Genomic DNA, 26,819 nt, shown 5'->3' with positions numbered 1-26,819 from the left:
TAAAATTATGGGCTCCTCCATGTCATGAACAAGACTTCAGAATACAGACTTAGGGTCCCGTTACATTTAGCGATGCACCAACGATCCCGACCACGATATGACCCAGTCAGGATTGCTGGTGCATCACTAAATGGTTGCTAGTGAGCTGCCACACAGGCAGATCTCACCAGCTACATAGCAGCATTGATAAGCGATCCGTCGGCGGTCGCTCTTACCTGTCACACGGCAGCTATGTTGACGACTTCCGCCTGCGTCCATGCGTCGCTTGTCGGCGCCAGCGGGACGCCAAAGAGGAGAAGATGGCCCAGGCCATTCCAGCGCGATCAGCGATATCCGGGGGGGTGTTGGGGGTGCGGTCGCAGGTACGTGTCAGACAAAGCAAGATCGCTAGAGATATTGCTGTTGCGTCACAAAATCGGTGACTCTAGCGATCTCGCTATGTTTGAAAGGCCCTTTAGGCCACAGTCAGATGGCCGTCTATTCTTTTTCATTGATGTCCTAACCTTAGCATAGGTCATCAATGTCTTATCAGTCGGGGTCCGACACCCATCACCCCCTCCGATCAGCTGTTATCGGCAGCTGGACAGAAATGCTCACTTGCGGAGCTTTTCCATCTTCTGATAGTTGTTGATTTGAATTTTCATTAAGGTTGCCCACCTTAGCGACTACAGTGGGGATAATAAATATTTCATACACTACTGATTTTGCAAGTTTTCCCACCTACAAAGAATAGAGAGGTCTGTAATTTTTATTGCAGGTACCCTTCAACTGTGAGAGACAGAATCTTAAATAAAATCCCGAAAATCACATTGTAGGAATTTTACATAATTAAATTGCATTTTATTGCATGACATAAGGATTTGATCACCTACCAACCAGCAACAATTCTGGCTCTCACAGATCTGTTAGTTTTTCTTTAAGAAGCCCTCCTACTGTGCACTCATTACCTGTATTAACTGCACCTGTTTGAACTCGTTACCTGTATAAAAGACACCTGTGCATACACTCAATCACACTCCAACCTCTCCACCATGGCCAAGACTAAAGAACTGTCTAAGAATACCAGAGACAAAATTGTAGACCTGCACAAGGCTGGGATTAGGTAAAGGGCAATAGGCAAGCAGCTTGGTGAGAAGGCAACACTGTTGGCACAGTTCTTTGAAAATGAAAGAAACACAAGATGACTGTCAATTTTCCTCTGTCTGGGGCTCCATGCAAAATCTTGCCTCATTGGGAAAGGATGATTCTGAGAAAGGTCAGAAATCAGCCCAGAATTACACGGGAAAACCTGATCAATGCCCAGAAGTGAGCTGGGACCACAGTGTCAAACATTATTGTTAGGCCTCTTTCACACATCAGTTTTTCAGAATCAGTCGCAATCCGTCAAAGTGTGAAAAAACCGGATCCTGCGAAGATTGTGAAAAACTGATGTGACGGATCCTTCGAGAGAGAGAGAGATATTATTCCGGGCATGCTCCGTTTTACAAAAACGAAATCCATCGCCGGACTCTGTCTTTTGTCTGACAGCGACGGATCCTGCGCCCATAGGCTTCTCTTATAGCCAACGACGGACGGCGCTGCATCCGTCGCTGTCCGACTTTTCAACATACACAAAAAATGTTACTTTGCTGTTGTCTCCGGCTGACGGACAAAGATTTTCCGACGGATCCATCAAAAAACAGATGAAACGTGAGGCCATTCGTCACAATCCGTCGCCAATAGAAGTCTATGAGAAAAAAACGGATCCAGCAGCATCAGTCGCTGGATCTGTTTTTTTTCAAAAAACGGTGAATTGTGACTGATGGCAAAAAACTGATGTGTGAAAGAGGCCTTAGGCAGAGCGAACATGCATGATTTTCGGGCATGTATGCCTACTAGAGGTGGACACTGACATAGTAGACTGTGCCTGGGTGTCCGTCTCCAGTAGGCATACATGCCCGTAAATGATGGCAATATAGAATTAATCTTCAGCTCACCTGGTCCAGCCTGCCCAGTCCTCCTTTCCATGATCTCAGTGCACGGAATGAATCCATCCCCATCTGGGAGAAAATTCTTGGTGGAAAAAAAAACTTTTGTAGTTCCAGCACACGATATAGGAAAATTAAAAAAAGCCTTTATTTAGTCCATCATTAAAAATTACAATACCAAATGTAAGAAAAGCATGTGTAGGCTTACGCGTTTCGGATCATATTTGACCCTTAATCATAGCATAAAATACTGGATAAATGTAGCACTTATCAAGGAAAAGCAACCAAAGAAGGCTGCCTTGGGTAACACCCACCAGAATCAGCTGTAATACCAGCATCACTAATTCAAGGTTAGCAATAATACCTCACTGGATTAACCCTATGATGCATCCATCTTATACAAACATGTTACAATGTAAATTCTCACTTAGTGATAATCTAATGGTTTAGTCACTTTTTAACCTAATTTTTATATATATAAATTCATCAGGAAGGAATGGGATTACAGGCGCACACCACCGCACCCAGCGAAGAAAAAAAAAAGGCTTTTTTTCAATTTTCCTATATCGTGTGCTGGAACTACAAAAGTTTTTTTTTCATGCCCGTAAATGATGTACGTCAGAGCATATGTTCACTCTGTCGGCACCATTGTAATATATGGCCCCATTGTCAGGTAAGCCACTGAATGGCTTCCTAAACGCAGATCAGGATGGGGATGAGGGAGTCATGCAGACCAGGGTGGGGATGAGGGGGCCAAGCAGACCAGGGTGGGGATGAGGGGGCCAAGCAGACCAGGGTGGGGATGAGGGGGCCGTGCAGACCAGGGTGGGGACGAGGGGGCCGTGCAGACCAGGGTGGGGATGAGGGGGCTGTGCAGACCAGGGTGGGGATGAGGGGGGCCGTGCAGACCAGGGTGGGGATGAGGGGGGCCGTGCAGACCAGGGTGGGGATGAGGGGGGCCGTGCAGACCAGGGTGGGGATGAGGGGGGCCGTGCAGACCAGGGTGGGGATGAGGGGGGCCGTGCAGACCAGGGTGGGGATGAGGGGGGCCGTGCAGACCAGGGTGGGGATGAGGGGGGCCGTGCAGACCAGGGTGGGGATGAGGGGGGCCGTGAAGACCAGGGTGGGGATGAGGGGGGCCGTGAAGACCAGGGTGGGGATGAGGGGGGCCGTGCAGACCAGGGTGGGGATGAGGGGGGCCGTGCAGACCAGGGTGGGGATGAGGGGGGCCGTGCAGACCAGGGTGGGGATGAGGGGGGCCGTGCAGACCAGGGTGGGGATGAGGGGGCCGTGCAGACCAGGGTGGGGATGACGGGGCCTTGCAGACCACGGTGGGGATGAGGGGGCCGTGCAGACCACGATGGGGATGAGGGGGCCGTGCAGACCAGGGTGGGGATGAGGGGGCCGTGCAGACCAGGGTGGGGATGAGGGGGCCGTGCAGACCAGGGTGGGGATGAGGGGGCCGTGCAGACCAGGGTGGGGATGAGGGGGCCGTGCAGACCAGGGTGGGGATGACGGGGCCTTGCAGACCACGGTGGGGATGACGGGGCCTTGCAGACCACGGTGGGGATGAGGGGGCCGTGCAGACCACGGTGGGGATGAGGGGGCCGTGCAGACCACGGTGGGGATGAGGGGGCCGTGCAGACCACGGTGGGGATGAGGGGGCCGTGCAGACCACGGTGGGGATGAGGGGGGCCGTGCAGACCAGGGTGGGGATGAGGGGGCCGGGCAGACCACGGTGGGGATGAGGGGGCCGTGCAGACCACGGTGGGGATGAGGGGGCCGTGCAGACCAGGCTTATACTCGAATCAATAAGTTTTTTCCCATTTTTTTGTGTGGTAAAATTAAGTACCTTTGCTGATATTCAGGTCGTCTTGTACTCGAGCATATAAGGTACTTATTTTCACCACTGTGTATGGTTGTTGCCAAATTTAAGAGCGACTCTCTGGGCATTGTCACTTTAATTCTTTAAGATCCTGTGGGCAAAAATTGTGGTTTTGCTTTCAATACAGACACCCTTTTTCTCCTTTATTTTATAGAGCATAATTTTAGGGGGGCAAATTTCATGCGTGGGGAGAGAGATTGAGTTTTAATATTCTCAGTATTTTTAGTCTGACGTTAAAGATGGGCTGTGCAAAAGTTAACTCAAATTGGGTGAAGAATTGTGATTTTTGTATCCGGCGGGCTACCACACAGAGATTTTCTGCTTTATAATTATGGGCATACAGGTTATAGACTGCTGAAAAGTTTGATACCTGAATGCCTCAAATCAGATGTCTTGTTGCTGAGAAAGCATCTTTTATCACTTTATACAAATGACCTCTTCCAGACTCTAGGGCGGACGCTACCTGGAAGATACATAACTCTGCCTCCAGAGATTATTTTACATGAAAGACTTTTTGGCAATGCCATTCTGTTGTTTATTTAAGAGGTATGCTTCTGGTTGCTGTGCTAAAAAGCAAGATTTCTATTTATCTTAAGATTTTTAGCAAGGGCCTGAAGGTTTTCTTGCAGAATTAACTGATATTTGAAACTGTCAACTGTCCAGAATTCCCTCCACCTTGACTAAAGCTCCAGTTCAGCTACCAAAAAAGAACCAAAAGCTTAATGATGCCTTCACCATGCTTCATTGTAGGTATGGTGCTCTGTTGGTGTTGCGAAGTGTGGTCTTTACGCCAAACATACCTTTTGGAATTATGGCCAAAAATTTCAACCTTCATCTCATCAGACCATAATACATTCGCCTATATGCTTTTGGCTGACTTGTTGTAGGCTTGGCAAAACATAGGTGGGCTTGACTGTTACTCTTTCTAAGAAAATGCTTCCGTATTGATACACTACACCACAGGCCAGTCATATGAAGAATGCAGCAGATTGTCCTATGCAGTCCACAACCAGTATGCATTTGCCAGAAATCCCTGAAACTCCCTTAATGCTGCTGTATGCCTCTTGGCAGCATCCTGAGCCAATTTTCTTCTAGTCTTCATCAATTTTTGAGGGACATCCATTTCTAAGTAATGTCACTGTTGTACTAATTTTAAACTACTTATTAATTACTGTTTTCACAGTGTTACATAGTATATGTAATGCTTTAGAAATTTTAGTTGTACCCTTCTGACTGACAACTTTAAACAATGAGAACCCTTTGCTGTGTTGTAAGCTGATTAAGGACAATGGCTTTTTACTGTAAAATGTGACTAAGAAAATGTCAGGAAAATCCAAGTAGCACTAAACTAAACTGTATATATGGGGTTAATCAGAATTAGAGTAAATGATGGCTGATTTGCACTGACTACTATTGAAGAAGAGTTTAGGGGCGCAGTCTCAAAGCCGTAAAACTCGGCCGACGATCGCATTGTAATGCTTTGACCCGAGCGTGACAGCTACATAGAAATACATGTTGTTGCGTTCGGGTGTGGAGAGCTGCTGGACAGTTCTGTGATGTGATTGTCATAAGTGTTATACGGCTGATTATCTAATTCTGATCACAACCACACAGAGGGTGTTGACACTTATGCAACCAGATTATTATAGTTCTGTAATTTACTTCCTTCACACAAAAGATTTCAGTTTATTTTTCAATATAATTGTACAGATTATGGATGGCATTAAAGGTGGAAAATGCTGTGAAATAATTGTTTCTTGGCATGATATATTTTTTCTTTGTATGCCAAAAACCTGGCATTTTCATGCATGTGCAGACTTTTTATAGCTTCTGTAAATTAAAAGATGACTTCATTCCCTATTTTTTGCTGGCACTGACATCAGGGGCTTATCTACAGCATTAGATCATACTCACCGGGGGGCAGTCCGGGTCCGATGGGTGTCACGGTCCGGTCCGACACCTACCTTCTTCTCAGTGACGTCTTCTTCTTTGCTGCCTGTCGTGGCTCCTGCGCAGGCGCACTGCTCTGCCCTGATGAAGAAGACGTCACCGAGAAAGAAGGGAGGCACTGGACTGGACCGTGATACCCATCGGACCAGGACCACCACCCCGGTGAGTATAATATAACTAATTTTTCGTCTCTTTCAGGTTACATCGGGGGCTTATCTACAGCATTACAGAATGCTGCAGATAAGCCCCTGATGGCGGTGCCGGCAGCTGATAGGCGAAAAATAGGGTGACAGATTCCCTTTAAAGCCTCAAGTTTATAATTCAGTGAAGTTGCAACGTGCTTGTAAAAACCAACAAGTTTACACTTTACCCCTTGTTAGGAACTTAGAGGATTTTTAATAACGGAGGGATTTTTAACTCACAGGTTTACAGCTTGTTGCTTGGGTTACCCCGCTATCCCAGCACGGACGTTTACCTAGGCACGGAGTGCGCGTCGAGGTCAGGTTCTATGTACTGCCTACTTGCCTTGCTCTGAAGCTGTCGGCATTCAAAGGAACCTGACAACTAGCTGATAAATGCTGCCCAATTGATCCATGGGCAACATGGGATCCTGTTGTTTGCAAAATTCTGTTTATCTGCAGGTTAGTAGCGTTTTAAAGTTGTGCGTTATTGAAAGCCCGGCTACCGGGAGGAAGTGAACTTTATTTGTCAATGTAGCATCTGGCTGTCAGTCATGGAGGCACGGCTTCAGTCAGTGCTCAGTACATAGTGAGCGGCGTCTGTAACCGTATCCCGGCACTGATTGACGCCCGGTCCTGTACTGATGCACTGCTGAGGTGACTATCAGTGCCGGGGCGCGGTTACAGCCGCCACCGCTTACTTTGTAGTGAACAGTGACTGAAGCCGCGCTTCTATGACTGAAAGCCAGAGGCCACCGAGAGGAATAAGCTTAATTTTCTTCCGTCAGCGAGGCTTTCAGTGCAGCACTTGCATGATTTTGAAACGCCGTAATCCTTCCGATAAATCCCACAACTGCAGATTATTAGCATTTTTTTACATGACAGGTTCCCTTTAATGCGTTTCAGAGGAAAACATGGTTTAAGAACCACTGTGAACCAAGCTACATGAGAGACAGATGGGTCCCCAGCAGCTTTTCCGCTGGAGTGACATTTGCATGCATGGAGAGACCTGTCAGTCTGGCATGCCACTAGTATGAACTATCCGTCTCCTACCGCTCTTCTTCCCCCATGCTTCCTGGTTTGCCAGGACGAGGCTTTTGTCTGAAGTCTAGAAAAATGGTCCTGTTCCTGTTGGCATGTATGCCTGAATACCCGTATTCAGGACTTCTACCCACCCGCAGAGCTAAACTCCGCTATTGTTATACCATGGCAGTGTATTCTAGCTGTTCTCTTTATAAGTAGGGTTAGATCATGGGCTTGATGTGGCCAGGTCCTGACTCTTTATTAAGTAGGGTTAGATCATGGGCTTGATGTGGCCAGGTCCTGACTCTTTATTAAGTAGGGTTAGATCATGGGCTTGATGTGGCCAGGTCCTGACTCTTTATTAAGTAGGGTTAGATCATGGGCTTGATGTGGCCAGGTCCTGACTCTTTATTAAGTAGGGTTAAATCATGGGCTTGATGTGGCCAGGTCCTGACTCTTTATTAAGTAGGGTTAGATCATGGGCTTGATGTGGCCAAGTCCTGACTCTTTATTAAGTAGGGTTAGATCATGGGCGTGATGTGGCCAGGTCCTGACTCTTTATTAAGTAGGGTTAGATCATGGGCTTGATGTGGCCAGGTCCTGACTCTTTATTAAGTAGGGTTAGATCATGGGCTTGATGTGGCCAGGTCCTGACTCTTTATTAAGTAGGGTTAGATCATGGGCTTGATGTGGCCAGGTCCTGACTCTTTATTAAGTAGGGTTAGATCATGGGCTTGATGTGGCCAGGTCCTGACTCTTTATTAAGTAGGGTTAGATCATGGGCTTGATGTGGCCAGGTCCTGACTCTTTATTAAGTAAGGTTAGATCATGGGCTTGATGTGGCCAGGTCCTAACTCTTTATTAAGTAAGGTTAGATCATGGGCTTTATGTGGCCAGTGGCTGCTAAATAGATGATAGATAAATTAGAGAGTTTTAGTGGCTTTTTTGTCGTTTTGTACACGCAATTTTTGTTTTCTAGCTGTTTTCAAGTCTCTTGGATAAAATGTGGAATAAATACTAGAAAAGTGCCATACCCCAAGATTACTGTGCTTAGAACAAATAGGCCACTAGTTATAAACGCTCATAAACCAAAGTGCTCGGTATGTTGTGCTGTCTGTCACTATAGACTTTTCACAACTGTCTGTAGGAATAAGAAAAACAAAAAGAAGCCATGTTGCCTTTTTTCACAAAAGCACATTGTGTGTGAATTTTGGAAAACAGTGCACCAAAAGTGGCAATAAAGGTACAAACAAAATAAGCATTGTTTGTAGGGTGCTTTATAATTCACCATATGTTTTTGTGTGAAGCCACCCTTATATAGAAATGCTAGCCATCCCTTGTGGCCTTTTAGTGTTTGTACAAAACTATATAAGATTTGCCGTTATGTGTGACAGTCTCAGCTCTGTAAAGCAACATTGTACCACAAGAGGGCGCCCAGTGTCTATGATAGAGATGTCACTATCTTACAGCTGGGGCTGCTGCATTCTCCACTACACGTCATTCTACATGTTCTGTGTGTATATATATAGGTATATTTTATATATATTGTAATATATATTCCACAGCTCCCTGCACTGCTCATCAGGCCTTGTCCCTAAGTAGGACATGCAGCATATAAATAGGATATCCATAGCCCAGGGAATATAGCCACTAGGTGATCTGACCTTTGCAGAGAAGTAACTGCACTCTTCTCTGCTCTCCTGGAATGGGTTAATGGTACTGTAATAAGGTTGTACTTGCCCATTTCATCCAGTATGGTTTCTATTATAATCTCCCTATTTGTTGGTTCTTACCTCCCTGATGACTTCCTCTATGTACCCTATGTGACCGCTGCAGCCAATCATTAGCTTCAGTGGACTTGTGCTGTATACCACTGCAGCGGTCACCTAGGTTATATTGGACATTAATTATGGTGACCACAGCTTATTTCATTATTTAATCATTAATTTCTGGCTTTGGGCACATTTTTAAATAACTCTGAAACCCCCTTTAAGGAGGAAGGTGATTTTCTAGCTTTTTTCCCTTCTGCTTCCTGGCCAGTCAGTTTCCTCCCCCTCTTCCCATATTCTTAGAGCCATGACTTTTTGTTTTTCCGTCTATATAGCCGTGCGAGGGCTTGTTTTTTGCGGGACATGTTGTAGTTCCATTTTATCATGCATTGGCACTGAAGAAGGGAAAAAAAAAATTCCAAGTGTGGAGAAATAGGGAAAAAAACCGCAAGTCCTCACTTTTTTTTTTTTGGGTTATTTACAGCATTCATTTTACAATATAAATGACCTGGCAATATGATTCTCCAGGATAGTACGATTACAGAGATACCAAATATGCATAGTTTTTTTTATCTTAGTGGTGAAAAATAATTCTGCAATAAGAAAAAAATTATTTTCAAGTGCAGTAACGTTTTCAATTTTCGGGATATGTGGCTGTGTGATGATTCCTTGTTTTTTGCGCCATAAGGCTGGTTTCACATTTGCGCTTTTGTGCGCAGCGCACCCGTGCGCATGCGCACTGCGCACCTATGTTTAACATGACGTGCGCATGGTCTTGCGCATACTTGCGTTTTCGTGCGCATGCGTTTTTTTGTCTTTTGCGCCAGGCGCGCCAGACGCAACATGTTGCATTTTTTGGTGCGCCCTGTCTCGGCAAAAAAATGCATGCGCACGCTTGCGCACGGAATGCGCAAAAACAACACATTGAAGTCTATGGGAACGCATGCGTGCGCATGGTCTTGCGCACGGTTGCGTTTTTTTGCGCATGCGTTTTTGAGTGAAACAAGTCTAGAATGTTCTCTAGACAATGGAAAAAATGTCACACCTAAAAACGCATGTGCATAAAAAAACGCAAACGCATGCAAAAACGCATGTAAAACGCAAGCAACGCTGCGTTTTTTTGACGCATCAGCGTGCGCATGACGTTAAAGAAACGCGCGTTTGTTTTGCGTTTTTCTTTGCGTTTTTTATGCGCACGATGCGCTGCGCAAAAAAACGCTAATGTGAAACTAGCCTAAGCCAATGTCTTATCTCATTATGGGGTGGAATCAATGTGTAAGGAGACGAGTTTATCTAGGGATAGGAACCCACGTGTATTGACACCTGATGTGCAGGACTGTGGAGTCGGAGGTTTGGCTTACCGACTCCACAGTCCTGCTGATGTGTCTTCCTTAGAGTAAGATATATACAGCTCTGACAGACCACTGCAAAATTTTCAGTTTGTCTGATTTTCCTCTTTATTGGTATATTTTTGAGTAAAATGTAAATTGCTCTTTTATTCTATAACCTACTGACAACATGTCTCTGAATTTCCAAGCACTAAATTTTGTATTTATTTTCAGAAAAATGGTCAAAATAACAGAAAAATCCCCAGTGCTTGCAGACCTCAAATAATGCTAAGAAAAGAAGTTCATAATCATTTAGAAACAACAATACTAATGTTTTAACTCCGGAAGAGTTCAGAAATAAATATTTTGTGGAATAACCATGATTTTTAATCACAGCTTTCATGCGTCTTGGCATGCTTGCCACCAGTCTTTCACACTGCTTTTGGGTGACCTTATTCCACTCCTGGTACAAAAATTTAAGCAGTTCTTCTTTGTTTGATGGCTTGGGACTATCCATCATCATCTTGACTACATTCCAGAGGTTTTCAATGGGGTTCAGGTCTGGGGACTGGGCTGGCCATGACAGGGATTTGATGTGGTGGTCCTTCATCCACACATTGATTGACCTAGCTGTGTGGCATGGTGCATTGTCCTGCTGGAAACACAAGTCCTCAGAGTAGGGGAACATTGCCTGAGCAGAAGGACTCAACTGTTTTTCCAGGATAACCTAGTATGCGGCTTGATTCATACGTCCTTCACAAAGATTAACCTGACCAATTCCAGCCTTGCTAAAGCATCCCCAGATCACCACCGATCATCCACCAAATGTCACAGTGGGTGCAAGACACTGTGGCTTGTACGCCTCTCCTGGTCTCTGTATAACCACTAGATGACCAGGTGTTGGGCAAAGCTGAAAATTAGACTCATCAGAGAAGATTACCTTACTCCAGTCCTCTATGGTCCAATCCTTATGGTCTTTGGCAAACTTCAGCCTGGCTCTCCTTTGCTTCTCATTGATGAAAGGCTTTTTTCTAACTTTACATGACTTGAGCCCTCCCTCTAGGAGCCTGATACGAACTGTTCTTGACGTGCACTTCACCCCAGGTGCTATTTGCCATTCCTTTTGTATGTCACTTGATGTCATCCTGCGGTTGCTGAGTGACATTCGAATAAAATGGCAGTCATCCCGGTCAGTGGAGAGTCATTTTCGCTCTCTGCTGGTCTGTAGCTTTGATGTCCCCAATGTCAGCTGGTTGTCCTTGTTGTAATGGACTGCCGTCTTAGAAATTTTAAGGATGGAGGCAACATGACATTCACTGTATCCCTCTGCTAGTAAAGCCAGAATTGAGCCCTTCTTTTCCTCACTCAAGAGTTTTCTTTTCAACTCCTTTGGCATGGTTAAAAGTTATTTTTTCATTCCTATTACTTTTGGGATATTACTAGCACTTGTTTTGCCATCCAGCTTGTCCTATTGCAAGAGGATTGTGAACACCACAGCAGGGTTTTTTATACTTTCCTTTGTTAAATAAGATTTGGTTCAGGTGATCACCTAACCAGAAGCACATTAAGTAGAATGAGATGTACTCTGGTTGGAATTCAACTGACACTGTAATGGAATGGCTGTCAGACATGTAGAAAAGCTGATTTTTATAGAACTGTGCAGTGGTCTCTTAATTTTTGCCAGAGCTGTATATCAGGTGTCGATACGCGTAGTTTCATAGCCTTACCTAAACTGGTATTGCTAAGTATCATGCTCCCCTCTTTTGCTCTCATGGATGATTTTGCTTGATTTTGATCTGACCATTTTAGGTCTTTTGCAGATATTATTAACATGTATTGTGCTGGCTGCACTCATTTTTAATAGAGTATTTGTTTACATAGGGATTTTTCTATTGTGGGATCCTATGTGATAACAGTGGTAAATTGTGCTTTATGCAAGTTGAGTACCTGTTACATTGTTAATTCTGATGATTGTGAATATTACATTTACCGTATATGGTTAGTGGGAATTGAATATTATCTTCTCCTGGATTATTCTGGTATAGTCCATGCACATAGGCTTTTTTTTCTTAACTGTAAGGGTATGTGCACACGTTGCAGATTTGCCTGCAGAATTTTCTGCACAGAATCTGCATCTCTTGGCAGAAGACAGGTAAAAATACGCACTTTTTTATGCTTTTTTTGTGCGGATTTTCATGGTTTTTTTTTCCTGCGGATTTGTCTGTTTTTGTAAGGTAAACAAAGATATGTTATGTAACAAAAAAAAAAGAGTTGTGATGTCATTTCTTTGTCCAACCTTTAATTTTGCATACTCCATTACACACACAGATATATAGATAGATACAGTAGATAGATAGATAGATAGACAGATCTATAGATAGATATATGGATAGACAGATATATAATAGCAAGGCTGATGTTTATTAATGAACAATGTTTAATTTTGAAAAAAAAAGGGAAAAAAATGGCGTGGGCTCCTGTGCAATTTTCTGCGCCAGAGAGGGAAAGCCGACGACTGGGGGCAGATATTCATAGCCTAGGAAAGGACCATGGTTTTTGGCCCCCCTGGCTACAAACATCTGCCCCCACCCGCCCCTTAAATGGCGCATCCGTAAGATTCCGGCACTTAGCCTCTCTCTTCCCACTGTCCTGTAACGGTGGCATATGGGGTCCATGCAACGCCTAAATGATAGGCTAATGGTTGAGCTCCCACATGCTCACTGTATTGTAGTGGCTAAAAAGTGAAAATAAATAGTAAAGAAGACTAGTCAGTGTAACAGTCCCTGGCTGCAGAGGGAATGTGCAAGGGGAACCAGACACTGGGGACTACCTGCTGCTTGAGGAAGGGATTGTGTGAGAGGAACCAGACACTGGGGACTACCTGCTGCTTGAGGAAGGGATTGTGTGAGAGGAACCAGACACTGGGGGCTACCTACTGCTAGAGAGAGGGAATGTGTGAGGGGAACCAGACACTGGGGACTACCTGCTGCTAGAGAGAGGGAATGTGTGAGGAGAACCAGACACTGGGGACTACCTGCTGCTAGAGAGAGGGAATGTGTGAGGGGAACCAGACACTGGGGGCTACCTACTGCTAGAGAGAGGGAATGTGTGAGGAGAACCAGACACTGGGGACTACCTGCTGCTAGAGAGAGGGAATGTGTGAGGGGAACCAGACACTGGGGACTACCTGCTGCTTGAGGAAGGGAATGTGTGAGAGGAACCAGACACTGGGGGCTACCTGCTGCTAGAGAGAGGGAATGTGAAAGGGGAACCCGTCACTCGTTGGTACCTGCTGCTAGAGAGGGAATGTGCAAGGAGAACCAGACACTCGGGACTACCTGTTGCTAGAGGAAGGGATTGTGTGACAGGAACCAGACACTGGGGGCTACCTGCTGCTAGAGGAAGGGAATGTGTGAGAGGAACCAGACACCGGGGGCTACCTGCTGCTAGAGAGAGGGAATGTGCAAGAGGAACCAGACACTAGTAGGTACCTGCTGCTAGAGAGGGAATGTGCAAGGAGAGCCAGACACTTGGGACTACCTGCTGCTAGATAGAGTAGATAGAGGGAATGTGTGAGAGGAAACAGACACTGGGGCTACCTGCTGCTAGAGGAAGGAAATGTGCGAGGGGAATCAGTTACTAGTTGGTACCTGCTGCTAGAGAGAGGGAATGTGCGAGGGGAACCAGACGGTAGGGACACTGGGGGCTACCTGCTGCTAAAGGAAGGGAATGTGTGAGAGGAACCAGACACCGGGGGCTACCTGCTGCTAGAGAGAGGGAATGTGCAAGAGGAATCAAGACACTGGGGGCTACCTGCAGCTAGAGGAAGGGAATTTGCGAGAGGAACCAGACACTGGGGGGGCTAATTGCTGCCAGAGAGGGTATGTGTGAGGAGAACCAGTTACTAGTTGGTACCTGCTGCTAGAGAGAGGGAATGTGCAAGGGAAACCAGATACTGGGGGTACCTGGTGCTAGAGAGAGGGAATGTGCAAGGGAAACCATACACTGGGTGGGGTATAAGCTGTTAGAGAAAGGAAATGTGCAAGGGGAACCAGGCACTGGGGAGGGGGGGTACCTGCTGCTGGAGAGAGGAAATGTGCACGGGTAACCTAGCACTGGGGGGGTACCTGCTGCTGGTGAGAGGGAATGTAAAAGGGTAACCTAGCACTGGGGGGTACCTGCTGCTGGAGATAGGGAATGTGCGAGGGTAACCTGCTGCTGAGAGAGGGAATGTGCGAGGGTAACCTGCTGCTGAGAGAGGGAATGTGCGAGGGTAACCTGCTGCTGAGAGAGGGAATGTGCGAGGGTAACCTGCTGCTGGAGAGAAGGAATGTGCAAGGGTAACCTAGCACTGGGGGGGGGGGGTACTTGCTGCTGGAGATAGGGAATGTGCGAGGGTAACCTGCTGCTGAGAGAGGGAATGTGCGAGGGTAACCTGCTGCTGAGAGAGGGAATGTGCGAGGGTAACCTGCTGCTGAGAGAGGGAATGTGCGAGGGTAACCTGCTGCTGAGAGAGGGAATGTGCGAGGGTAACCTGCTGCTGGAGAGAAGGAATGTGCAAGGGTAACCTAGCACTGGGGGGGGGGGTACTTGCTGCTGGAGAGAGGGAATCTGCGAGGGGAACCATGCACTGGGTGGTACCTATTGTTTGAGAGAGGGAATGTGCAAGGGGAACCAGACAATGGGGGGTATCTGCTCCTGGAAAGAGGGAATTTGCATTTGCTTTTGCACCTGTTGGGGTAAGTGATTGATGGGTCGGCAGTGGAAGGTGCAGCTACTGAGTGACACATGAAACTAGTGTCTCAGAGCTTTCCTTTTGTACAAACAAAATTAACTTCAACTTTATAGACTCGCATTCATTCAGTAGAAAGATCTCTTGATTCATAAATTCAGCTCGTAGTAAGAATGATCACAATGCCTTATTGTTAGGGTTCATGAATGTTTTCTGTAATGTCTTCTTTATCACACCACGTTCATGCTGATACACTGGTATTAATACTGTTGAATGTCCTTCTGTTACAGATGGTTCCACCCCAATATCACCGGCGTAGAGGCAGAAAACCTTCTCTTGACCCGCGGTGTTGATGGTAGTTTTTTAGCTCGACCCAGTAAGAGTAACCCAGGAGATTTCACACTGTCTGTAAGGTAAGGGGCTTCATGTGTGTGCCATCTGTCATTGTGACAAGAAGTTGTAAATGACTTCAATATCCAAATTTAGTAAGAGCATCGGTAATGAGAATGCAATGGGTGCAATTGTTATTGGAATAGTTATTGGAGGCTCTTAGTGTGATTGAGTCACATAATGGAGACCTACTGTTTCACCAGGTCTGAAGTCGCTCTTCTTTTATTCTTTCTGTTCATTAAAGTTTTACAGAATATGAGAATAGTGTCTAATTCTGCTAAATATCTGCTCTACTGTGAAGTAAGAGACACTGTCTTGTGCCTTTCAAGCTCCTGTCTATAGTACGGGGTCAGTGCCTTGGGTTGTCGTGTGACTTTAATCGTTGTTCAGTACCCTGCCCGGTTTATTATTAACAATATCAGTCTTTTGATCCCTGTTGTTAGCATTTATATATGTGACTGGATATACTGTACACTTAGTCTGTCCTGCTGATTGATACAGTAAATATATCTTACAATGAAGGCTTATTTCTCGCTTTAGGAGGAATGGGGCAGTGACCCACATTAAGATCCAGAACACGGGTGATTACTATGATTTATATGGAGGGGAGAAATTTGCTACACTTGCTGAGTTGGTTCAGTATTACATGGAACACCACGGTCAACTTAAGGAAAAAAATGGGGACGTTATCGAGCTGAAGTATCCCCTAAACTGTGCTGATCCCACATCTGAGAGGTGAGTGCATATTGTTACAGACAAACACGTAATATACACGGCAGAGGCACCTGTGTGTTTTAGAGAAAAACGTACCCGGCTACAATCATGCGGCCAGGCTCGTGGTCTTTTGAAGCATGAATCAACTGACCGATTCCCTTTAATGTACGGTATTTGGTCTATTCTTTTTTTTTTTTTTCAAACACTGAAATAGGGGTCATGGGGCCCTGCTACTAATTACATGACTGCTTTGAGAAGTTGCAGTGGAGCGGACATCCCACATGTGCCCTGCTGCTCAATTCACGGCTTGTGACCCTTCATCAGTTACATTTTGTGTCCCATAAGTGACTCAAGGTGAAAGGATATAGGATATTGATGTGTCCATGAATGTGTATTTTCTCATTGATCTATCCCAGACGCTGTACATATAACATACTTGGTGCGTTTGTAGCTAAATCCATCCAGAATATTGTTACATTATCTGTTTGCCATTTAGGTGGTTTCACGGTCATCTCTCCGGGAAAGAGGCGGAGAAGTTGCTAACCGAGAAGGGCAAACATGGAAGTTTTCTGGTGCGTGAGAGCCAAAGCCACCCTGGAGATTTCGTCTTGTCTGTGCGCACGGGTGACGACAAAGGAGAGAGCAACGATGGCAAGTCTAAAGTGACTCATGTCATGATAAGATGCCAGGTAATATATCTTAAGAAACTTTTTACTTTGTGTATTGATATGTGAAGAAACGGAAGAACATTGTTTAATAGGAGACATTGCTCTTCCAAAAATTCATCTAATAAAGTTGAAATACAGTTGGGTGCAAGCTCCAGAGATTGTGGCAACCATCTAACATTCTCTGTAATAAATGGCCCCTCGGTGCCGCCACGCAAGGATGTTGCTACAGAGAATGGATACCATGAATTTTCCGATAGGACTAAATAGTTATTTCATGGGGAATATAAATATTTACTAACAGAATTTTTAGAAGAGTTGATGCCCCCCCAAGCCTTTTGTCAATATCTGACCTAAATGTACAGCTGAGCTTCATCATACACGGCGGGTGCAAGCTGCGTTATACAGCCTTTGCCTGTCTGTAGCAGCAGCAGTACTGGAGAATTACAGTATATAGCACAAGCAATCTGTCATGCTACTGCAGTGCAGTATAGCGCATCTTCCACCAGGGGGTACTGGTGAGGGAAGAGAGGTTGCACACACAGTGTAGCAACACTGAGCAGCAGCAACACTCTGGTGAAAGAGTGGTGAGACAAGCCGAGTCAGCAACAGTCAGGAGCAGAAGTACCAGAGGTCACAGCAGTACACCTGGTCAGAAACAAGCCAGGGGGTCAGCAACTGTCAGAAGCGGATAAGACAAAAGACAAGCAGGTGCAAATGCAAGCCGAGTCAAAACCAGGGAGTCAACAAACTTACAGGGAAACACTGAGTCAGGACAAGCAGAGGGAATAAACAGACATGGGGCAAGTCAAGGATCACAGCAGGGCAAATCAGGATATACAGAGTCAGATACACATGCCGAAGGCAGAACTGTAGCTGACACTGCCTGCAGGATGCAGCAGAGCTAAATAGCAAATCTGAGACCAGACTGGAGGCTGTGAAAAGTTAACCCTCAAATAACCAGACCGGGAGCACGGAAAGACAGGACTCAAAACCCGGTCTGGATCATGGCACAATCAAACAATCACTGGCTCAGGTTCCCTAGGGGAATTTATGATATTTTTATGATGATAACAGACATTTATTAAATTATATTAGTTTTTCAATAGCCCCACTTTTCCTAATAAAAAAAATAAATAAATGGAAAAATACACCTATCTGCAAAAGTCTGATTGATCAATTATAAAATTATTCAAGCCAATACAGTATCATACCCCCAGAATTGCTGTTTTTCAGTCATCCCCTCTCCCCGCCCCGCCAATAAAATGTGATTACAAAATCTTATTTACCCTAAACTAATACCGATAAACTACAGCTTGGCTCACAAGATATTAGCCCTCACCCAAGTCCAGAAGAAAAAAACTTGTGTGTTTCAATAAATGACAACATAAACAATATTTTTTTTTGTCTTTTTGCAAAGTTCTAACTGTTTTAACCAGTAAAATATGAAAAAAAAAACCCCTATATAAGTTTGCCATCACTTAACCCCTTACTGCCATCGGACGGAATAGCACGGCCGATGGCAGTATCCCCCGCTTTGATGTGGGCTCCGGCGGTGAGCCCGTATCAAACCCGGGACATGTCAGCTGTTTTAATCCGCTGACATATGCCCGCAATAGGCGCTGGTGGAATCACGATCCGCCCGCAGCTATTAACTAGTTAAATGTCGCTGTCAAACTGACAGCAGCATTTAATGCGCGCTTACAGCCCTCGGGCCGGAAATACGCGCAACGCTGACCCCTGTCACGTGATCGGAGGTCATCGGTTCGTCGGTGTAACAACTAGAGGTCTCCTTGAGACCTCTATGGTTGTTGATACCGGATTACTATGAGCGACACCCTGTGGTCGGCGCTCATAGAAATGCTGTAATTCTGCTACACAGAGGCGATCTGTAGCAGAGCCGATCAGGCTATGGCAGCTTCTAGTGTCCTATGGAGACTATTCAAGCAAGTCAAAAGTTAAAGAAAAATGTTTTTAAAAATATGAAAAAAATAAAAGAAACAAGTTTAAATCACTCCCCTTTCGCCCCATGCAAAATAAAATAATAAAAATGAAATCAAACATGGACATATTTGGTATCGCCGCATTCAGAATTGCCCAATCTATCAATAAAAAAAAAAGGATTAACTCGATCACTAAACGGCATAGCGGGGAAAAAAAAATCAAAACGCCAGAACTACCTTTTTTTGGTCGCTGCAACATTGCATTAAAATGCAATAACGAGCTATCAAAAGATTGTATCTGCAGAAAAATGGTATTATTAAAAATGTCAGCTCGGCACGCGAAAAATAAGCCCTCACCTGACCCCAGATCACGAAAAATGTAGACCCTACGGGTCTGGGAAAATGGTGCAATTTTTTTTTTTTCACCACTTAGATAAAAAATAACCTAGACATGTTTGATGTCTATGAACTCATAATAACCTGGATAATCATAATGGCAGGTCAGTTTTAGCATTTAGTGAACCTAGCAAAAAAGCAAGTGTGGGATTGCACTTTTTTGCAATTTCACCGCACTTGGAATTTTTTTTCCCTTTTCAGGTACACGACATGGTAAAACCAATTGTATTGTTCAATAGTACAACTTGTCCCGCAAAAAATAAGCCCTCACATGGCCATATTGACGGAGAAATAAAAAAGTTATGGCTCTGGGAAGGAGGGGAGCGAAAAGCGAAAACTGAAAAAAGCTCCAGTCATTAAGGGGTTAAATAATGATGTTGCGATTTGCAAACAAATTTTTTTACTTTGGGCTTTTGTCACAACAGACTGCAAATGTTTGTTGTTGTTGGTACCACACACTGAACGCCATAAAAACAAACCAAAAAAATGGCAGAATTACAATTTTGTACCTGAAATTGCAGTTTTTTTTTTATTTACTATTTCTTCGCACTTGGATTTTTTTCTCTGTATTTTCAGTATTCAGGGAGAAAGAATAGTGTTATTAAAAACTATAACCCATCGTGCAAAAACAAGCCCTCATGAACATTGATGGAAAATTAAAAGTTATGTCTCGTTGAAGATGGGGAGGGAAAAAAATCAAAAACAAAAAATTGCCAGGCCGTGAAGAGGGACTATGACTTATTTTGTCTACACGCCATAAATGTTCATTCTGGACTACATCTATATTTTATTGTGGCTTTTGGGAGTGGTATAATAGGATAAGGTGGCCCCCAGGTGAGAATATGTTGGGCCTCCTTGGTCTGTATGATCCACTGTAAGGACTTTGGGCTCCCTGTGATTATTCAGTAGAAATGTTATACAATCTAGTGACGGCAATTTTCACCACATACATTATCCTCATATACCGCCTACACAAAATCTAAACATTTCAGGTACAAGTCATTGATCACAATCCCAACCAGCCCACCATCACAGACGTTTTAATTAGTCTGTGCATATGCAGGTGAAGAATGTGTGAGATCAGTGCTGACATTTCTTGAAAAATTACATTACATGCCATGAAATTTTAAAGTCACCGCATATCCCTATCTACATGTACTTCTTCTGGACATTCATATATGACGCATGTTACAAAAGATCTTCGTTGAAATTTGCATTTAAGATTCTTGCAGTGGGAAGTGTCTTAGTGTATGAACATGACCCCAAAGTTCTTACAACTATGGTGGCTTGCTAGTGTTTACCCTACATGATTACATCAAAGTTGAGCTTACCTCTTATGTGATTAAAGGGAACCTGACCGGTCCCCCATGTCCTCCAACCCACCAGAATCAGAATATTTGTTACTAAACACCCTGCCTAATTAAGCCTTTATAGTGTTTAACCCCTAGACCCATGTTTAAAAAAGGCTTTATAAACTTAGTGTTTCATATGGCAATTAGCCCTTTTTTCCCTTCACCCATGACATCACACCTGAGAGAGGGATCCGCTCCGCCAGGACAGGAACCTGCTGAAATATAAGGGGCGGTACCTCTACCCCTCTTTTGTTGGGTTCCTGTCCTGGATGGGAATTCTGTAAGGCGGCGTTGCCGGTCATGAATGAAGGGTCCCGGACCCGTTCCGGCGCGGGATGAACAGGTTTTCATACCTGTAGCGCCAGCCATCAGGCGTCCTGAAGCACAGTCCACAGGTCCCCCTAGGGCTCTGTGTTTGTGCGGGCGGCAGCTGCAGGAAGGCCTGGAGAACATCCACCGCGCCGCCCTCCCCCTGCGCCTCCCGAGCCGGCTCCCTGGGATTCAGCGTGGTGGAGCGGCCGGGACGACTTCCGGTCCCTCTGACATCACGGGCCCACAATGTATTGTGGACACGCCCTGCTGACGTCAGAGAGGCGGCGAAATAATGGCGCCCAGTGCGATGCCGGCCGTTTTTTTTTTCTTTTTGGACGCGGTCTGGCCGGTGGTCGCAGGGGGATGGGACTATCTCACCTGGTTACGGTGGCCTATTTTAAGGCGGATGCATGAGGAGAAGGCTGCTAGCATCATGGAGTTAAAGCAGCGGCAGTTGCTGTCGCCACCGCCACTACCTCCAGCTCAGTCTACGGCGCATTGACAGGACCGCAAAGGTGATGGTCGTTCAAGTGCCAGAAGCAGCCACAGATCAAGGGACTCCTCGGTGTCCAGGGATGATGCGTTACGCGTTGCTCCACAGCCTCTGAGTCCGGTACCCTTGGCTATCAGCGGGTGGTGAGTGATCTTCGTGAATGTTAGCTAGCAAAGAAGAATAACAGAGTCTCTGCCCTGTGTAAAATTCCCCTAGCAAGGGATTGGCAGAAGGACCTGTGTTCCAACTGCATCCAGAGAACTATCGCAGAGGAAACCCCAAATTTTGCAGCTACCCTTAGGTCGGCTATTAAGTCGGAAGTAGAGGGCTCCTTTAAAACCCTACTAAAAAAGGGGAAAAAGAAGTTTAAGATTCTCCATTTAATTCGGACTCTTCCTCGGTCTTGTCTGTGGGTCGAGTACAGGCTGAATCCCCTTTTTCCTCTTCCTCAGACAGTGACACGGGAGGTAAACATGTTTTCCTATAGAAGACACAGACAGTCTCCTTAAAGCCATTAGGGTTACAAAGGGTGTGAAGGAAGAAAGGATAGCTAAGTCCCTGGAAGATGTGATGTTTGGGGGATTACAAGAAAGGAAGAAGCAAACCTTCCCAGTTAATGACAAAGTCCGAGCACTCATCAATAGAGAGTGGAAAAAAAACGGAAAAGTCAGGGGCCCTGCCCTCCTTCTCTAAAAGGAGGTATCCTTTTGAGGAAAAAGATACGGAGATATGGAACAAGGTCCCAAAATCGATGCGGCAGTGTCCAGGTCGTCCAAAAAAACGACGTTGCCCTTGGTGGACTCAGGGGTTCTCAGAGACCCGTTAGATAAAAAGACGGATTCTTTCCTTAGACATACATGGGAAGCTGCAGCAGGGGGATTAAAACATGCAATAGCTGGAACTTGCACGGCAAGATCTTTAATGATCTGGCTCCAGCAGCTCAAGGAGCAACTGGCTTCCAAGGTACCAAGGGATGAGATCTTGTCGGATTTATATCTTTTATTTTTGGAGCGGCAGCCTTTTTGGCAGACACGTCGGCTGACTCCATGAGACTAACAGCTAGAGCAGCTGGATTATCGAACGCCGCGAGACGCGCCTTATGGCTTAAGGGTTGCTCAGCTGATATACAGTCCAAGGTCAAGTTGTGTTCCTTGCCGTGTGATGGTCACTTCCTGTTCGGGAAGAATCTGGGTGATATCCTAGAAAAGGCGAGTGATAGGAAGAAAGGCTTTCCCTGGTTTCCAGCGGATCAGAGAAGACCGCCCTTTCGGAGCAAGAAATTCAGCAGAGGCCGTCCCCCAGGGGAGAAAAGGAAATGGGAGGATAGGAAAAAGAAGGACTCTGGATTTATGTTCGAAGGGTCCGCTTCTACATCCAAAAAATCCCCGCAATGACACCAGAATCCCGGTGGGGGGCAAGCTGTCATCTTTTGCTCACAAAATGACAGCCTTCTTCCGTATCCAGAACACCATTATAGTGCCCTAGCTGGACGACTTCCTAATAGTGGGAGACTTGGAGAACCATTGTACTATGCAGCTGGGACAGGTTACCAAAACCCTGCAAGAATTGGGGTGGATGATAAATACAAAAATAACAAGATTGCAACCCCTGAGGAGACAGGGCTTCCTAGGGTTTATCCTGGACTCCGAATTACAGGCCTGTCTTCTTCCCGAGGACAAGACAGAAGTAGTAAACCTGACCTCAGCAGCTATAGCACAACCTCATTTAGACCCTGAGAAATGCAATGTCCCTGTTGGGGACCCTGACGTCCTGTATCCCAGCAGTCAGATGGGCCCAATTCCACACACGACATCTGCAGTGGGAGATCCTATCAGCGCAAAAATGGCTAAGAGGGCGTTTCGAAGGAAAGATGGAACTTTCCTAACGGGTCAGAAACTCCCTCAGTTGGTGGTTAAACAGGACAAACTTAATATCGGGAATACCTTGGGAAACACCGGTAAGGCCTGTTTCACACCTCCGTTTTTTGACGTCAGTTGCAATCTGTGAAAAAGGCGAAAAACGGATCCGTTTCCGTTGTGACACCGTGTGCCACCGGACCGTTGTTTTGACGGATCCGCCGAAGTTGAAATTTTAAAGGAACGATAGAGAGAATTTTCGCCGATCCCGGGACGGCATTTCATAGTTAAAATGTTCCCGGAGCAAAGCTTCCGGGCATGCGCACTTCAAAACAGCGGACTGTCAGTAAAAAAAAAACGTTGCAGAGTCCATCCCATCTGCCCGGGAGCCGCTAAAATTTTGACGGATCCGTAAAAAAACGGATGGGACGGACGACCGTCAGTTAAGATCCGCCGCTAATGTAAGTCTATGAGGGAAAAAAATGGATCCACCCCTTTTTTTGGCGGATCCTTTTTTTTCAAAAATTGGCGGATTTTGACAGACGTCAAAAAACGGAAGTGTGAAACAGGCCTTAGCCACGATGTGATCCTGACAGATGAAAGTTCCTCGGGTTGGGGGGCGCGCCTAAGAGGCCAGGCAATCCAGGGGTACTGGACTCTTCAGGAGCAAGGTTCATCATCCAGCTTAAAAGAACTTTGGGCAGTGAGCAAGTCCCTGGAACAATTTATTCCACTCCTCTGAGGCCACAATGTCCGTATTATGTCAGACAATGGGGCCACAGTAGCATACATCAACCACCAGGGGGGGACGAGATTGTAGCCCCTGATGGAAGCAACCAACAGTTTTTTTCTCACAGCCGAACAACATTTTCTGTCCCTGACGGCACTACACATAAAAGGGGCAGATTCCCTGAGTCGCAACAAACTAAAACATGGGGAATGGGCCTTAAACCGCAGAACCTTTCAGCAGATAGTACACCTGTAGGGAAAACCAGAAATAGATTTGTTTGCCAACAAGAGCAACAGGCAAGTAAAGAAATTTTGATCGTTAAACCCAAGGGAAAGACAATATGCGGTAGATTCCCTGCATATTCCTTAGGATATCAAGATTGCCTGCGCATTCCCTCCAGTGACTCTGATTCCAGCAGTAGTGGGGAAAGTCAGAAGGGAGCAGGCAAGAGTGATTTTGATTGCCCCATTCTGGTCAAAAATACCAAATAAATAATTTTATTTATATAGCGTTAACATGTTCTGCAGCGCTTTCCAATTGAGCTGGGACATTTACAGACAATATAGACTATATAAAGTAATACAGTTCAACAGTTACAGGTAGAGTGAGGGGCCTGCTCGCAACCTTACAATCTGTAAGGGGGACACAATAGGTAGAACATGTTTATGTATGGTCCATACATCATTCTAATAAATAAGGGTTATGATATAAAGCTGCACGAGCCGACTATCAGCCAGTATCTGTGTACAGAGCATGTGAAGACAGTTGAAATAGATTCTGAGGAAAAACTGGAAGGGGGAACCAGGGAGAGCTAGATTAGTGAGGTGATAGGCCTGTCTAAAGAGATGTGTTTTTAAAGCATGCTTAAAAATGTGGGGGCTAGATATTAATTGGATCATTCCACAAGACTGGAGCAGCATGAGAAAAGTCTTGGAGATGAAAGTGGGAGATTGGGATTATGGCTTAGATCAGTTGCTGATTGAAGAGAAAGGATAGGTTGATAGACAGATTAGGGAGGAGAAATATGGTGGTGCAGAACTGGGGAGAGCTTTGTGGGTGAGAACCAATGTGGCGAATGGGTAACCAGTGCAATGACTGGCACAAGGTGCAAGCATCAGTGTATTGGCTGGACAGATATACTTGCTGCCGCATTCAGGATGGCAACAATGTCTTCATCCTTTACACCTCCTTATCCTAATGTGTTTACACTGGCAAGTTGAAATACTTGAACCTATAGAGCTATCCTGTTACTTCATGTTCATTGTACATCCCACTGTACATGACAGACATCTCCATAGCCCCATGTACTCTTCATATGGGAGCCAGGCATAGGAAAGAGTGGTCTGCTAGGTAAAAAAAAAACTAGAGGCATACAGTAAGAATAAAATATACTGGATAGTGTACATCTTTTTTAAAGAGGAGTCCATGGCCTGCGTATTAACTATATTTTGGCATATGTCAGGTATATGTTTGCATTATACCCAATGCATACATCCAACAGCAGCAAAGAAAATGTGAGCAGAGTCTGAACTGTTGAGATATAGGAAGAGGAAGCCTTTTTTCAGCTGAAGTTCCCGACTTTCACGTTTCCTTTTCTGCGTACTCATAATGAACATTTGGTCATGGCCATACACTGAGTTTGCTAGAACTTGGTGCTTTTCACCTTTTCTCTTTACGTTTGTCATATGTGCTCTTTATTCTGCTGTTATATGAATCTGCTATCAGCCGACCGGCTTTCATCTTGCTGATATAAGAATCTGTGCCCACAACGCTAGGGTTCATTATGATTTAATAAGAAGCTGGAATCTTATGGAAAATGCCAAGGCATTTCCAGTAAACATTAATTTGCAGATCTGGTCCTTGAGGTATACTTGGTAATCACAAAGTCAGCAGACAATTTTTGGTATCTAGAATTTTTCTAATGTCCTAGTTCTGTCTGTCATACTCCATTGTTGAACCTGCAAGCCGCCTGAGAATGCGATCCTGAGTAAGGGTGCCATCCCCCACAGGAGAATGAACACAGTAGGATGTGCCGTTAGTGAAATGTCTTCAATTTGTGCACATGCTGCTCTCAATTGATATGTCTTGTATTTTTATTAGCTGCATAAGGAGAAGATTTTTCTCTTGATTGACTATATGGGAGGGAAACAATGCCACCCTTAATGATTGTGCCCTTAATTCTTAGAGGTTTGTTGTCCACCGTAATTATCTAATGTCCGTCAAGCCAGGCATACATTCTATTGTAAATGAGGCAAGTTTTACAGGGAAGCGTCTGACAAGACCAAACTGATAGTACAGTTGTGGCCAAAAGTATTGACACCCCTGCAATTCTGTCAGATAATACTCAGTTTCTTCCTGAAAATGATTGCAATCACAAATTCTTTGGTATTATTATCTTCATTTAATTTGTCTTAAATGAAAAAACACAAAAAGAATTGTCCTAAAGCCAAATTGGATATAATTCCACACCAAACATAAAAAAAGGGTGGACAAAAGTATTGGCACTGTTCGAAAAATCACGTGATGCTTCCCTAATTTGTGTAATTAACAGCACCTGTAACTTACCTGTGGCACCTAACAGGTGTTGGCAATAACTAAATCACACTTGCAGCCAGTTGACATTTATTAAAATTGACTCAACCTCTGTCCTGTGTCCTTGTGTGTACCACATTGAGCATGGAGAAAAGAAAGAAGACCAAAGAACTGTCTGAGGACTTGAGAAACCAAATTGTGAGGAAGCATGAGCAATCTCAAGGCTACAAGTCCATCTCCAAAGACCTGAATGTTCCTGTGTCTACCGTGCGCAGTGTCCTCAAGAAGTTTAAAGCCCATGGCACTGTGGCTAACCTCCCTAGATGTGGACGTAAAAGAAAAATTGACAAGAGATTTTAACGCAAGATCGTGCGGATGTTGGATAAAGAACCTCGACTAACATCCAAACAAGTTCAAGCTGCCCTGCAGTCCGAGGGTACAACAGTGTCAACCCGTACTATCCGTCGGCGTCTGAATGAAAAGGGACTGTATGGTAGGAGACCAGGAAGACCCCACTTCTTACCCCGAGACGTAAAAAAGCCAGGCTGGAGTTTGCCAAAACTTACCTGAAAAAGCCTAAAACGTTTTGGAAGAATGTTCTCT

The 26,819-nt window shown here is 45.1% G+C and overlaps 1 protein-coding gene across 2 annotated transcripts in view; it reads left to right on the top strand.

The window, feature by feature from the left end:
- Positions 1-26,819, top strand: part of PTPN11 (protein tyrosine phosphatase non-receptor type 11) — a 138,730-nt gene that overhangs the window by 3,407 nt on the left and 108,504 nt on the right. For both annotated transcript variants that reach the window (XM_073562472.1, XM_073562423.1), the window contains exons 2-4: positions 15,124-15,246; positions 15,764-15,958; positions 16,434-16,626. In XM_073562472.1, coding sequence (XP_073418573.1) covers positions 15,124-15,246; positions 15,764-15,958; positions 16,434-16,626 — 511 coding nt within the window. The remainder of the gene's footprint in view (positions 1-15,123; positions 15,247-15,763; positions 15,959-16,433; positions 16,627-26,819) is intronic.

The sequence above is a fragment of the Dendrobates tinctorius genome, unplaced genomic scaffold, assembly GCF_039654945.1.
Source record: "Dendrobates tinctorius isolate UK_male_01 unplaced genomic scaffold, ASM3965494v1 ptg000003l, whole genome shotgun sequence".
Classification (NCBI taxonomy): domain Eukaryota; kingdom Metazoa; phylum Chordata; class Amphibia; order Anura; family Dendrobatidae; genus Dendrobates; species Dendrobates tinctorius.
Note: the sequence above shows the minus strand (reverse complement) of the source record. Positions and strands in the feature narration are given on the sequence as shown.